This window comes from Oncorhynchus clarkii, chromosome 19, assembly GCF_045791955.1.
Source record: "Oncorhynchus clarkii lewisi isolate Uvic-CL-2024 chromosome 19, UVic_Ocla_1.0, whole genome shotgun sequence".
Lineage (NCBI taxonomy): Eukaryota > Metazoa > Chordata > Actinopteri > Salmoniformes > Salmonidae > Oncorhynchus > Oncorhynchus clarkii.
The window spans coordinates 63281799-63295940 of record NC_092165.1 but is presented as its reverse complement, the minus strand read 5'-3'; the positions used below and the strand labels follow the sequence as shown (position 1 = coordinate 63295940).

The 14142-nt window shown below is 45.0% G+C and overlaps 1 protein-coding gene across 2 annotated transcripts in view; it reads right to left on the bottom strand.

The window, feature by feature from the left end:
- Positions 1–4798: 4798 nt before the first annotated feature.
- LOC139375479 (beta-mannosidase-like) overlaps positions 4799–14142 on the bottom strand; it is a 32335-nt gene continuing 22991 nt past the window's right edge. The window contains exons 15-17 of one of the 2 annotated variants that reach the window (XM_071117298.1): positions 12704–12846; positions 8253–8516; positions 4799–7569 (exon numbers count right to left, since the gene is read on the bottom strand). In XM_071117298.1, coding sequence (XP_070973399.1) covers positions 7342–7569; positions 8253–8516; positions 12704–12846 — 635 coding nt within the window. In that variant the 3' untranslated portion in view covers positions 4799–7341. The remainder of the gene's footprint in view (positions 7570–8252; positions 8517–12703; positions 12847–14142) is intronic. The other variant, XM_071117299.1, reaches the window with a different exon arrangement.

The following is a 14142-nucleotide window of genomic DNA, read 5'->3' as shown; positions in this document are numbered from 1 at the left end:
AGACCAGCTTGATCTACTGGCCCTATTATATTATGACAGACCAGCTAGATTTACAGTCTCTATTATATTTTGACAGACCTGCTAGATCTACTGTCTCTATTATATAATGTCAGACCAGCTAGATCTACTGTCTCTATTATAATATGACAGACCAGCTAGATCTACTGTCTCTATTATATTATGAAGGACCAGCTAGATCTACTGTCTATATTATAATATGACAGACGAGCTAGATCTACTGTCTCTATGTCTCTATAATATTATGACAGACCAGCTAGATCTAATGTCTCTATTATATAATGATTGACCAGCCAGATCTACTGTCTCTATTATATTATGACAGACCAGCTCGATCTAATGTCTCTATTATATTATGACAGACCAGCTAGATCTATTTTTTTTTTTTATTTTACCTTTATTTAACCAGGCAAGTCAGTTAAGAACAAATTCTTATTTTCAATGACGGCCTGGGAACAGTGGGTTAACTGCCTGTTCAGGGGCAGAACGACAGATTTGTACCTTGTCAGCTCGATTTGTATCTACTATCTCTGTTATATGACAGACCAACTAGATCTACTGTCTCTATTATATTATGGCAGACCAGCTAGACCTACTGTCTCTATTATATTATGACGGACCAGCTAGATCTACCGTCTCTGTTATATGACAGACAAGCTAGATCTACTGTCTCTATTATATTATGACAGACCAGCTAGATCTACTGTCTCTATTATATTATGACAGACCAGCTAGATCTACTGTCTCTATTATAATATGACAGACCAGCTAGATCTACTGTCTCTATTATATTATGACAGACCAGCTAGATCTACTGTCTCTATTATATTATGACAGACCAGCTTGATCTACTGTCTCTATGTCTCTATAATATTATGACAGACCAGCTAGATCTAATGTCTCTATTATATAATGATTGACCAGCCAGATCTACTGTCTCTATTATATTATGACAGACCAGCTCGATCTAATGTCTCTATTATATTATGACAGTCCAGCTAGATCTACTATCTCTGTTATATGACAGACCAACTAGATCTACTGTCTCTATTATATTATGGCAGACCAGCTAGACCTACTGTCTCTATTATATTATGACGGACCAGCTAGATCTACCGTCTCTGTTATATGACAGACAAGCTAGATCTACTGTCTCTATTATATTATGACAGACCAGCTAGATCTACTGTCTCTATTATATTATGGCAGACCAGCTAGACCTACTGTCTCTATTATATTATGACGGACCAGCTAGATCTACCGTCTCTGTTATATGACAGACCAGCTAGATCTACTGTCTCTATTATATTGTGACAGACCAGCTATATCAACTGTCTCTATCATGTTATAACAGACCAGCTAGATCTACTGTCTCTATTATATTATGACAGACCAGCTAGATCTAATGTCTCTATTATATTATCAGAGACCAGTCAGATCTACTGTCTCTATTATATTATGACAGACCAGCTAGATCTACTCTCTCTGTTATATGACAGACCAGCTAGATCTACTGTCTCTATTATATTATGACAGACCAGCTTGATCTACTGTCTCTAATATATTATGACAGACCAGCTAGATCTACTGTCTCTATTATATTTTGACAGACCAGCTTGATCTACCGTCTCTATTATATTATGACAGACCAGCTAGACCTACTGTCTCTATTATAATATGACAGACCAGCTAGATCTACTGTCTCTATTATATTATGAGAGACCAGCTAGATATACTGTCTCTATTATATTATGACAGACCAGCTAGATCTGTCTCTAATATATTATGACAGACCTGCTAGATCTACTGTCTCTATTATGTTATGACAGACCAGCTTGATCTACTGTCCCTATTATATTATGACAGACCAGCTAGATTTACAGTCTCTATTATATTTTGACAGACCTGCTAGATCTACTGTCTCTATTATATAATGTCAGACCAGCTAGATCTACTGTCTCTATTATAATATGACAGACCAGCTAGATCTACTGTCTCTATTATATTATGAAGGACCAGCTAGATCTACTGTCTATATTATAATATGACAGACGAGCTAGATCTACTGTCTCTATGTCCCTATAATATTATGACAGACCAGCTAGATCTAATGTCTCTATTATATAATGATTGACCAGCCAGATCTACTGTCTCTATTATATTTTGACAGAGCAGCTAGATCTACTGTCTCTATTATATTATGACAGACCAGCTAGATCTACTGCCTCTATTATATAATGAGAGACCAGCTAGATCTACTGTCTCTATTATATTATGACAGACCAGCTTGATCTACTGTCTCTATTATATTATGACAGACCAGCTAGATCTACTGCCTCTATTATATGACAGACCAGCTAGATCTACTGTCTCTATTATATTGTGACAGACCAGCTACATCAACTGTCTCTATCATATTATAACAGACCAGCTAGATCTACTGTCTCTATTATAATATGACAGACCAGCTAGATCTACTGTCTCTATTATATTATGACGGACCAGCTAGATCTACAGTCTCTGTTATATATACTGTCTATATTATAATATGACAGATGAGCTAGATCTACTGTCTCTAGATCTACTGTCTCTATGTCTCTATTATATTATGACAGACCAGCTAGATTTAATGTCTCTATTATATTATGAGAGACCAGCCAGATCTACTGTCTCTATTATATTATGACAGACCAGCTAGATCTACTGCCTCTATTATATAATGAGACCAGCTAGATCTACTGTCTCTATTATATTATGGCAGACCAGCCAGATCTACTGTCTCTATTATATTATGACAGACCAGCTAGATCTACTGTCTCTATTATATTATGACAGACCAGCTAGATCTACTGTCTCTATTATATTATGACAGACCAGCTAGATCTACTGACTCTATTATATTATGACAGACCATCTAGATCTACTGTCTATATTATATTATGACAGACCAGCTAGATCTACTGTCTCTATTATATTATGGCAAACCAGCTAGATCTACTGTCGATATTATATTATGACAGACCAGCCAGATCTCTGGTCGATATTATATTATGACAGACCAGCCAGATCTACTGTCTCTATTATATTATGACAGACCAGCTAGATCTACTGTCTCTATTACATTATGACAGACCAGCCAGATTTACTGTCTCTATTATATTATGACAGACCAGCTAGATCTACTGCCTCTATTATATAATGACAGACCAGCTAAATCTACTGTCTCTATTATATTGTGACAAACCAGCTATATCAACTGTCTCTATCATGTTATAACAGACCAGCTAGATCTACTGTCTCTATTATATTATGAAAGGCAAGCTAGATCTAATGTCTCCATTATATTATGAGAGACCAGCCAGATCTGCTGTCTCTATTATATTTTGACAGACCAGCTAGATCTACTCTCTCTGTTATATGACAGACCAGCTAGATCTACTGTCTCTATTATATTATGACAGACCAGCTTGATCTACTGTCTCTATTATATTATGACAGACCAGCTAGATCTACTGCCTCTATTATATAATGACAGACCAGCTAAATCTTCTGTCTCTATTATATTGTGACAGACCAGCTACATCAACTGTCTCTATCATGTTATAACAGACCAGCTAGATCTACTGTCTCTATTATAATATGACAGACCAGCTAGATCTACTGTCTCTATTATATTATGACGGACCAGCTAGATCTACAGTCTCTGTTATATGACAGACCAGCTAGATCTACTGTCTCTATTATATTATGACAGACCAGCTTGATCTGTCTCTAATATATTATGACAGACCAGCTAGATCTACTGTCTCTATTATATTATGACAGACCAGCTTGATCTACTGTCTCTATTATATTATGACAGACCAGCTAGATCTACTGTCTCTATTATAATATGACAGACCAGCTAGATCTACTGTCTCTATTATATTATGAGAGACCTGCTAGATCTACTATCTCTATTATATTATGACAGACCAGCTAGATCTACTGTCTCTATTATATTATGTATCTGCTCTGTCAGAAACAGACTCCATGAGGGTGGTATGAGGGCCCGCCGTCCACAGGTGGGGGTTGGGCTACAGCCCAACACCGTGCAGGACGTTTGGCATTTGCCAGAGAACACCAAGATTGGCAAATTCGCCAATGGCGCCCTGTGCTCTTCACAGATGAAAGCAGGTTCACACTGACAGACGTGACAGTCTGGAGATGCCGTGGCGAACGTTCTGCTGCCTGCAACATCCTCCAGCATGACCGGTTTGGCAGTGGGTCAGTCATGGTGTGGGGTGGCATTTCTTTGGGGGGCTGCACAGCCCTCCATGTGCTCGCCAGAGGTAGCCTGACTGCCATTAGGTACCGAGATGAGATCCTCAGACCCCTTGTGAGACCATATGCTGGTGCGGTTGGCCCTGGGTTCCTCCTAATGCAAGACAATGCTAGACCTCATGTGGCTGGAGTGTGTCAGCAGTTCCTGCAAGAGGAATGCTATGGACTGGCCCGCCCGTTCCCCAGACCTGAATCCAATTGAGCACATCTGGGACATCATGTCTAGACCCAATGACCTACAGTAGTCCTATTTACTGTAGGCTCCTAGACCCAATGATCTACATTAGTCCTATTTACTATAGGCTCCTAGACCCATTGATCTACATTAGTTAGTGTATGTAAGGGAATACCCCCCTGAATTGGACTAAAGCCTTACCCACAACATTGGACTTTCCTTGTAGTCTGAAATAGACAAATTGTAGCAAAAAATTGTAGCAAAATAAAACCGTACAAAATATATCTCCATTTACTTTATTAATGCAAATTCCTTCACTTGTATCTTATTTACAACAAATCCCACACACAACATTGTCGAATCCAACTGACAGAGAATTTTGGGGTTTCTCATGTCTCAGTACTCATCTCAGAGAGAGGTTAGGGAGAGGGTCTCAGTACTCATCTCAGAGAGAGGTTAGGGAGAGGGTCTCAGTACTCATCTCAGAGAGAGGTTAGGGAGAGGGTCTAAGTACTCATCTCAGAGAGAGGTTAGGGAGAGGGTCTCAGTACCCATCTCAGAGAGAGGTTAGGGAGAGGGTCTCAGTACTCATCTCAGAGAGAGGTTAGGGAGAGGGTCTCAGTACTCATCTCTGAGAGGTTAGGGAGAGGGTCTCAGTACTCATCTCTGAGAGGTTAGGGAGAGGATCTCAGTACTCATCTCAGAGAGAGGTTAGGGAGAGGGTCTCAGTACTCATCTCAGAGAGGTTAGGGAGAGGGTCTCAGTACTCATCTCAGAGAGGTTAGGGAGAGGGTCTCAGTACTCATCTCAGAGAGAGGTTAGGGAGAGGGTCTCAGTACTCATCTCAGAGAGGTTAGGGAGAGGATCTCAGTACTCATCTCAGAGAGGTTAGGGAGAGGGTCTCAGTACTCATCTCAGAGAGGTTAGGGAGAGGGTCTCAGTACTCATCTCAGAGAGGTTAGGGAGAGGGTCTCAGTACTCATCTCAGAGAGGTTAGGGAGAGGGTCTCAGTACCCATCTCAGAGAGAGGTTAGGGAGAGGGTCTCAGTACTCATCTCAGAGAGAGGTTAGGGAGAGGGTCTCAGTACTCATCTCTGAGAGGTTAGGGAGAGGGTCTCAGTACTCATCTCTGAGAGGTTAGGGAGAGGATCTCAGTACTCATCTCAGAGAGAGGTTAGGGAGAGGGTCTCAGTACTCATCTCAGAGAGGTTAGGGAGAGGATCTCAGTACTCATCTCAGAGAGGTTAGGGAGAGGGTCTCAGTACTCATCTCAGAGAGGTTAGGGAGAGGGTCTCAGTACTCATCTCAGAGAGGTTAGGGAGAGGGTCTCAGTACCCATCTCAGAGAGAGGTTAGGGAGAGGGTCTCAGTACTCATCTCAGAGAGAGGTTAGGGAGAGGGTCTCAGTACTCATCTCTGAGAGGTTAGGGAGAGGGTCTCAGTACTCATCTCTGAGAGGTTAGGGAGAGGATCTCAGTACTCATCTCAGAGAGAGGTTAGGGAGAGGGTCTCAGTACTCATCTCAGAGAGGTTAGGGAGAGGGTCTCAGTACTCATCTCAGAGAGGTTAGGGAGAGGGTCTCAGTACTCATCTCAGAGAGGTTAGGGAGAGGGTCTCAGTACTCATCTCAGAGAGGTTAGGGAGAGGGTCTCAGTACTCATCTCAGAGAGGTTAGGGAGAGGGTCTCAGTCAGGGCTTTACATTTTTTTTAAATTAATCATTGGTAGCACTGGTGCTCCCTACTTTAAACAATTAGGAGCACCACATGAAATTTAGGTGCACCAGAAAATTTGATTTTTGTAAAATTGATTGAGTTGCAGGCGAAGCGTGGCTAAATGTGACCACACCTCCGTTTAGGGTACAGATGTAAGGTACTCCCGTTACTCCCATGTAGTTAGTTGGTATCCTCAGTAATTAGCCTAACGTCTGGAGGTATCCTCAGTAATTAGCCTGACGTCTGGAGGTATCCTCAGTAATTAGCCTGACGTCTGGCGGTATCCTCAGTAATTAGCCTGATGTCTGGAGGTATCCTCAGTAATTAGCCTGATGTCTGGCGGTATCCTCAGTAATTAGCCTGATGTCTGGAGGTATCCTCAGTAATTAGCCTGATGTCTGGAGGTATCCCCAGTAATTAGCCTGACTTCTGGAGGTATCCTCAGTAATTAGCCTGATGTCTGGAGGTATCCTCAGTAATTAGCCTCTTCTGGAGGTATCCTCAGTGATTAGCCTGACTTCTGGAGGTATCCTCAGTAATTAGCCTCTTCTGGAGGTATCCTCAGTGATTAGCCTCTTCTGGAGGTATCCTCAGTGATTAGCCTGACTTCTGGAGATATCCTCAGTAATTAGCCTGATGTCTGGAGGTATCCTCAGTAATTAGCCTGACTTCTGGAGATATCCTCAGTAATTAGCCTGATGTCTGGAGGTATCCTCAGTAATTAGCCTGATGTCTGGAGGTATCCTCAGTAATTAGCCTGACTTCTGGCGGTATCCTCAGTAATTAGCCTGACTTCTGGAGGTATCCTCAGTAATTAGCCTGACTTCTGGCGGTATCCTCAGTAATTAGCCTGACTTCTGGCGGTATCCTCAGTAATTAGCCTGACTTCTGGCGGTATACTCATCTCAGAGAGAGGTTAGGGAGAAGGTCACAGTACTCATCTCAGAGAGGTTAGGGAGAGGGTATTGGGTTAACTGCTGGGTACTGGGTAGTGGTTCAGTAAGTACGTCCAAAATGGCACCCTATTCCTTATACAGTGTACAACACATAGAGCTCTGGTCTAAAGTTGTGCACTATGTAGGGTATAGGATGCCATTTGATACACAAGATAGTCAGTACACATCTCTCAATGACGTAACAGTCAGTGCCTGGGCTAGCTGCTGGGTACTGGTGGGACCCCAGGGGTTAAAGGTGACTGTTCTGTTCCTGGTGACCATGAGGAATCCGTTGGTGTCGAATCGTCCTGGGACGTCCCCCACATCCAGCCATACGAAAGCTGCTACGGCAGAGGACTGCAGGGTCACGGTGTATCCTCCCATCTCGTCCTGCTGCACCTCGGCCTGAGAGGAGAGAGAGAGAGGTCACTATGGAAGTCATACTGACCACCCAGAGAGAGAGAGGTCACTATGGAAGTCATACTGACCACCCAGAGAGAGAGAGGTCACTATGGAAGTCATACTGACCACCCAGAGAGAGAGAGGTCACTATGGAAGTCATACTGACCATTCAGAGAGAGAGAGGTCACTATGGAAGTCATACTGACCATTCAGAGAGAGAGAGGTCACTATGGAAGTCATACTGACCATTCAGAGAGAGAGAGGTCACTATGGAAGTCATACTGACCATTCAGCGAGACAGGGGGCTGAAAATAGAGCATTCCTGGTCCATTACTAATAATACCCTATTCATAATGTGTTATAAGCACATATATAACACCGTGTGAACTATGCGTAATGCATTATAATGCACAACCAATAACAATCTGTATATTAACCCAGACTACCCTAAGAGCATATACATTAGTCCTCCTGCCGTCCCAGAGAGACAGGGAGGGTGAAACATAGCACTCCTTATCTATTCAATAACAAGCTGTATATGAACCCAGACTACCCTGTAGGAGATCCAGCGGACAAATATGATTGATGATTGATTGACAGAATTAGAAGCAGAACTCATGATGATGCGGTCAGGTCAGTTGTGGTGATGTCATTGTCACTAGTTGTGTCCAGTCAGTCCGTCTTACTGTGATGTTGGGTCTCAGCATCCGCTGGGCATTTTTGGGTGAGCTGAGGAAGAGGTGGTTAATGGGACCTTGCTGGCTGTTGACGTCCTCAAGGTGAAAGGTCAGGAGACAGGTGAGGCGGGTACAGCTCCCGCGCCCACACCCCGCCAGCAGGGCTGAGATTGTCTGTTTGTGGATGACCTCAGCACTTCCTCCTTCCACAAGCACCAATCCGGAAGCCACAGTGCACACAGGATCCAGACTGCTCCACTCATAGACTGAAACCTGACGACAAGATACATCAGTCTACAATCAGTACTCTGTCACTGATGGTGTTGGAACAAAGGTATCCAGAGGAACACAGTTATCCACCTGCCAGAGGAACACAGTTATCCACCTGCCAGAGGAACGCAGTTATCCACCTGCCAGAGGAACGCAGTTATCCACCTGCCAGAGGACTACAGAGGAACACAGTTATCCACCTGCCAGAGGACTACAGAGGAACACAGTTATCCACCTGCCAGAGGACTACAGAGGAACACAGTTATCCACCTGCCAGAGGACAACAGAGGAACACAGTTATCCACCTGCCAGAGGACTACAGAGTAAAACAGTTATCCACCTGCCAGAGGAACACAGTTATCCACCTGCCAGAGGAACACAGTTATCCACCTGCCAGAGGACTACAGAGGAACACAGTTATCCATGTAGCCTGCCTGGGGACTACAGAGGAACACAGTTATCCATGTAGCCTGCCTGGGGACTACAGAGGAACACAGTTATCCACCTGCCAGAGGACTACAGTGGAACACAGTTATCCATGTAGCCTGCCTGGGGACTACAGAGGAACACAGTTATCCATGTAGCCTGCCTGGGGACTACAGAGGAACACATTTATCCATGTAGCCTGCCTGGGGACTACAGAGGAACACAGTTATCCATGTAGCCTGCCTGGGGACTACAGAGGAACATAGTTATCCATGTAGCCTGCCTGGGGACTACGGAGGAACACAGTTATCCATGTAGCCTGCCTGGGGACTACGGAGGAACACAGTTATCCATGTAGCCTGCCTGGGGACTACAGAGGAACACAGTTATCCATGTAGCCTGCCTGGGGACTACGGAGGAACACAGTTATCCATGTAGCCTGCCTGGGGACTACAGAGGAACACAGTTATCCATGTAGCCTGCCTGGGGACTACGGGGGAACATAGTTATCCATGTAGCCTGCCTGGGGACTACAGAGGAACACAGTTATCCACCTGCCAGAGGACTACAGAGGAACATAGTTATCCACCTGCCAGAGGACTACGGAGGAACATAGTTATCCACCTGCCAGAGGACTACGGAGGAACATAGTTATCCACCTGCCAGAGGACTACAGAGGAACATAGTTATCCACCTGCCAGAGGACTACAGAGGAACACAGTTATCCACCTGCCAGAGGACTACAGAGGAACACAGTTATCCACCTGCCAGAGGACTACGGAGGAACATAGTTATCCACCTGCCAGAGGACTACAGAGGAACACAGTTATCCATATAGCCTGCCTGGGGACTACAGAGGAACACAGTTATCCACCTGCCAGAGGACTACAGAGGAACACAGTTATCCATGTAGCCTGCCTGGGGACTACAGAGGAACACAGTTATCCATGTAGCCTGCCTGGGGACTACAGAGGAACACAGTTATCCATGTAGCCTGCCTGGGGACTACGGAGGAACACAGTTATCCACCTGCCAGAGGACTACAGAGGAACACAGTTATCCATGTAGCCTGCCTGGGGACTACAGAGGAACACAGTTATCCATGTAGCCTGCCTGGGGACTACAGAGGAACACAGTTATCCATGTAGCCTGCCTGGGGACTACAGAGGAACACAGTTATCCATGTAGCCTGCCTGGGGACTACGGAGGAACACAGTTATCCATGTAGCCTGCCTGGGGACTACGGAGGAACACAGTTATCCATGTAGCCTGCCTGGGGACTACGGAGGAACACAGTTATCCACCTGCCAGAGGACTACAGAGGAACACAGTTATCCATGTAGCCTGCCTGGGGACTACAGAGGAACACAGTTATCCATGTAGCCTGCCTGGGGACTACAGAGGAACACAGTTATCCATGTAGCCTGCCTGGGGACTACGGAGGAACACAGTTATCCATGTAGCCTGCCTGGGGACTACGGAGGAACATAGTTATCCATGTAGCCTGCCTGGGGACTACAGAGGAACACAGTTATCCATGTAGCCTGCCTGGGGACTACAGATGAACACAGTTATCCATGTAGCCTGCCTGGGGACTACGGAGGAACACAGTTATCCATGTAGCCTGCCTGGGGACTACGGAGGAACATAGTTATCCATGTAGCCTGCCTGGGGACTACGGAGGAACACAGTTATCCATGTAGCCTGCCTGGGGACTACGGAGGAACATAGTTATCCATGTAGCCTGCCTGGGGACTACAGAGGAACACAGTTATCCATGTAGCCTGCCTGGGGACTACAGAGGAACACAGTTATCCATGTAGCCTGCCTGGGGACTACGGAGGAACACAGTTATCCATGTAGCCTGCCTGGGGACTACGGAGGAACACAGTTATCCATGTAGCCTGCCTGGGGACTACGGAGGAACACAGTTATCCATGTAGCCTGCCTGGGGACTACGGAGGAACACAGTTATCCATGTAGCCTGCCTGGGGTCTACAGAGGAACACAGTTATCCATGTAGCCTGCCTGGGGACTACGGAGGAACACAGTTATCCATGTAGCCTGCCTGGGGACTACGGAGGAACACAGTTATCCATGTAGCCTGCCTGGGGACTACAGAGGAACACAGTTATCCATGTAGCCTGCCTGGGGACTACGGAGGAACACAGTTATCCATGTAGCCTGCCTGGGGACTACAGAGGAACACAGTTATCCATGTAGCCTGCCTGGGGACTACAGAGGAACACAGTTATCCATGTAGCCTGCCTGGGGACTACAGAGGAACATAGTTATCCATGTAGCCTGCCTGGGGACTACAGAGGAACACAGTTATCCATGTAGCCTGCCTGGGGACTACGGAGGAACACAGTTATCCATGTAGCCTGCCTGGGGACTACGGAGGAACACAGTTATCCATGTAGCCTGCCTGGGGACTACGGAGGAACACAGTTATCCACCTGCCAGAGGACTACAGAGGAACACAGTTATCCATGTAGCCTGCCTGGGGACTACAGAGGAACACAGTTATCCATGTAGCCTGCCTGGGGACTACAGAGGAACACAGTTATCCATGTAGCCTGCCTGGGGACTACAGAGGAACACAGTTATCCATGTAGCCTGCCTGGGGACTACAGAGGAACACAGTTATCCATGTAGCCTGCCTGGGGACTACGGAGGAACACAGTTATCCATGTAGCCTGCCTGGGGACTATGGAGGAACACAGTTATCCATGTAGCCTGCCTGGGGACTACGGAGGAACACAGTTATCCATGTAGCCTGCCTGGGGACTTTTCCCATCTCCACAGAAGAACTCTGGAGCTCTGTCAGAGTGACCATCCCTGACCAAGGCCCTCCTCCCCCGATTGCTCAGTTTGGCCAGGCAGCCAGTTCTAGGAAGAGTCTTGGTGGTTCCAAACTTCTTCCATTTAAGAATGATTGAGGCCACTGTGTTATATCGGGACCAACATTTTTTGGTCCCCTTCCCCAGATCTGTGCCTCGACACAATCCTGTCTCAGACCTCTACGGACAATTCCTTCGACCTCATGGCTTGGTTTTTGCTCAGACATGCACTGTCAACTGTGGGACCTTTATATAGACAGGTGTGTGCCTTTCCAAATCATGTCCAATCAAATTAATTTACCACAGGTGGACACCAATCAAGTTGTAGAAACATCTCAAGGATGATCACTGGAAACAGGATGCACCTGAGCTCAATTTCAAGTCTCATAGCAAAGGGTCTGAATACTTATGTAAATAAGGTATCTGTTTATTTCTTTTTCATTAATTAGCTAATATTTTTAAATGTGTTTTTGCTTTGTCATTATGGGTTATTGTGATGTCATTATGGGTTATTGTGATGTCATTATGGGTTATTGTGATGTCATTATGGGTTATTGTGATGTCATTATGGGTTATTGTGATGTCATTATGGGTTATTGTGATGTCATTATGGGTTATTGTGTGTAGATTGATGAGGGGAAAAAATACATGTAATCCATTTTAGAATAAGGCTGTAACGTAACAAAATGTGGATAAAGTCAAGGAGTCTGAATACTTTCCGAATGCACTGTAGATCAATATTGGAATGATTTATTTTATACAGAATTTTTTGCTAATCTTTAGGCTGCCAATAATTATGGATCTGACTGTACATGCATAAACAGGCATGTAAAGTGTATTGGGTTTTTAATGTGTAGACTCAATGTGGTATTGAGAAACAGTTATTTGATGTGTTGAAAATGACGAGAGGGGTCAACGTACCACAGTCCTGAGGTGAAGGTCGTGGCTCAGGTCAGACACAGCATAGACCACCAGACTACCCTGGTCCTCAAAGCCCACCGGAAGCACAGGAGAGAAGAAGTCCTTGGCAAAGTAATGGAGCATCTTCCACTTCCCACCAAACTCTGCAGACGGAAGAAGAAGAACAGATGTGAAACCTGGTCTCCCATGGGAGAAACCAACGTCTTGACAGTGAGACCAAGAGGCAATTTCCCCTTCCGCAGAGCAATTTCCCCTTCCGCGGTGCAATTTCCCCTTCCGCGGTGCAATTTCCCCTTCCGCGGTGCAATGTCCCCTTCCGCGGTGCAATGTCCCCTTCCGCGGAGCAATTTCCCCTTCCGCGGTGCAATTTCCCCATCGCCGAGGGTGACTGAGTATTTGCTACTCCTCTACAAAAAGAAAAATATTGGTTGGCAACAAGCCTATCTACCAAACAATCAACCAATCGACTAATTGGAGTAAGCCCTGAATGGTATGAGGGTAGATACCTTGATATTTAAACTATTTCCACTCGTCACCCATATTTATGAGCTGGTATGCTATTTGTATAATTATCAACTATAGGAGATATGTCATTCGTTGAAGGAGTTTGTCTAGCAGGAGGTTTATCTAGCAGGAGGATTATCTAGCAGGAGGTTATCTATAGCAGGAGGTTATCTAGCAGGAGGATATATAGCAGGAGGTTCCTAGCAGGAGGATTATCTAGCAGGAGGATTATCTAGCAGGAGGTTATCTATAGCAGGAGGTTATCTATAGCAGGAGGATATATAGCAGGAGGTTCCTAGCAGGAGGATTATCTAGCAGGAGGATTATCTAGCAGGAGGATTATCTATAGCAGGAGGATTATCTATAGCAGGAGGTTATCTATAGCAGGAGGATTATCTAGCAGGAGGATTATCTAGCAGGAGGATTATCTATAGCAGGAGGTTATCTATAGCAGGAGGATTATCTATAGCAGGAGGTTATCTAGCAGGAGGATTATCTAGCAGGAGGATTATCTATAGCAGGAGGTTATCTAGCAGGAGGATTATCTATAGCAGGAGGTTCCTAGCAGGAGGATTATCTAGCAGGAGGATTATCTATAGCAGGAGGTTATCTAGCAGGAGGATTATCTATAGCAGGAGGTTCCTAGCAGGAGGATTATCTAGCAGGAGGATTATCTATAGCAGGAGGTTATCTAGCAGGAGGATATATAGCAGGAGGTTCCTAGCAGGAGGATTATCTAGCAGGAGGATTATCTATAGCAGGAGGATTATCTATAGCAGGAGGTTATCTAGCAGGAGGTTATCTAGCAAGGTAAGCAACTTTGGTAATTTGACTTTTGTTTGACTGTCGCTACAAAGTTGGTATGATTTGACAAAGCTGTAGCCTACTCGGGGTGCACTCTGCGCGTCCTGAGCGTGCTCTGTGGCGAGATAGTT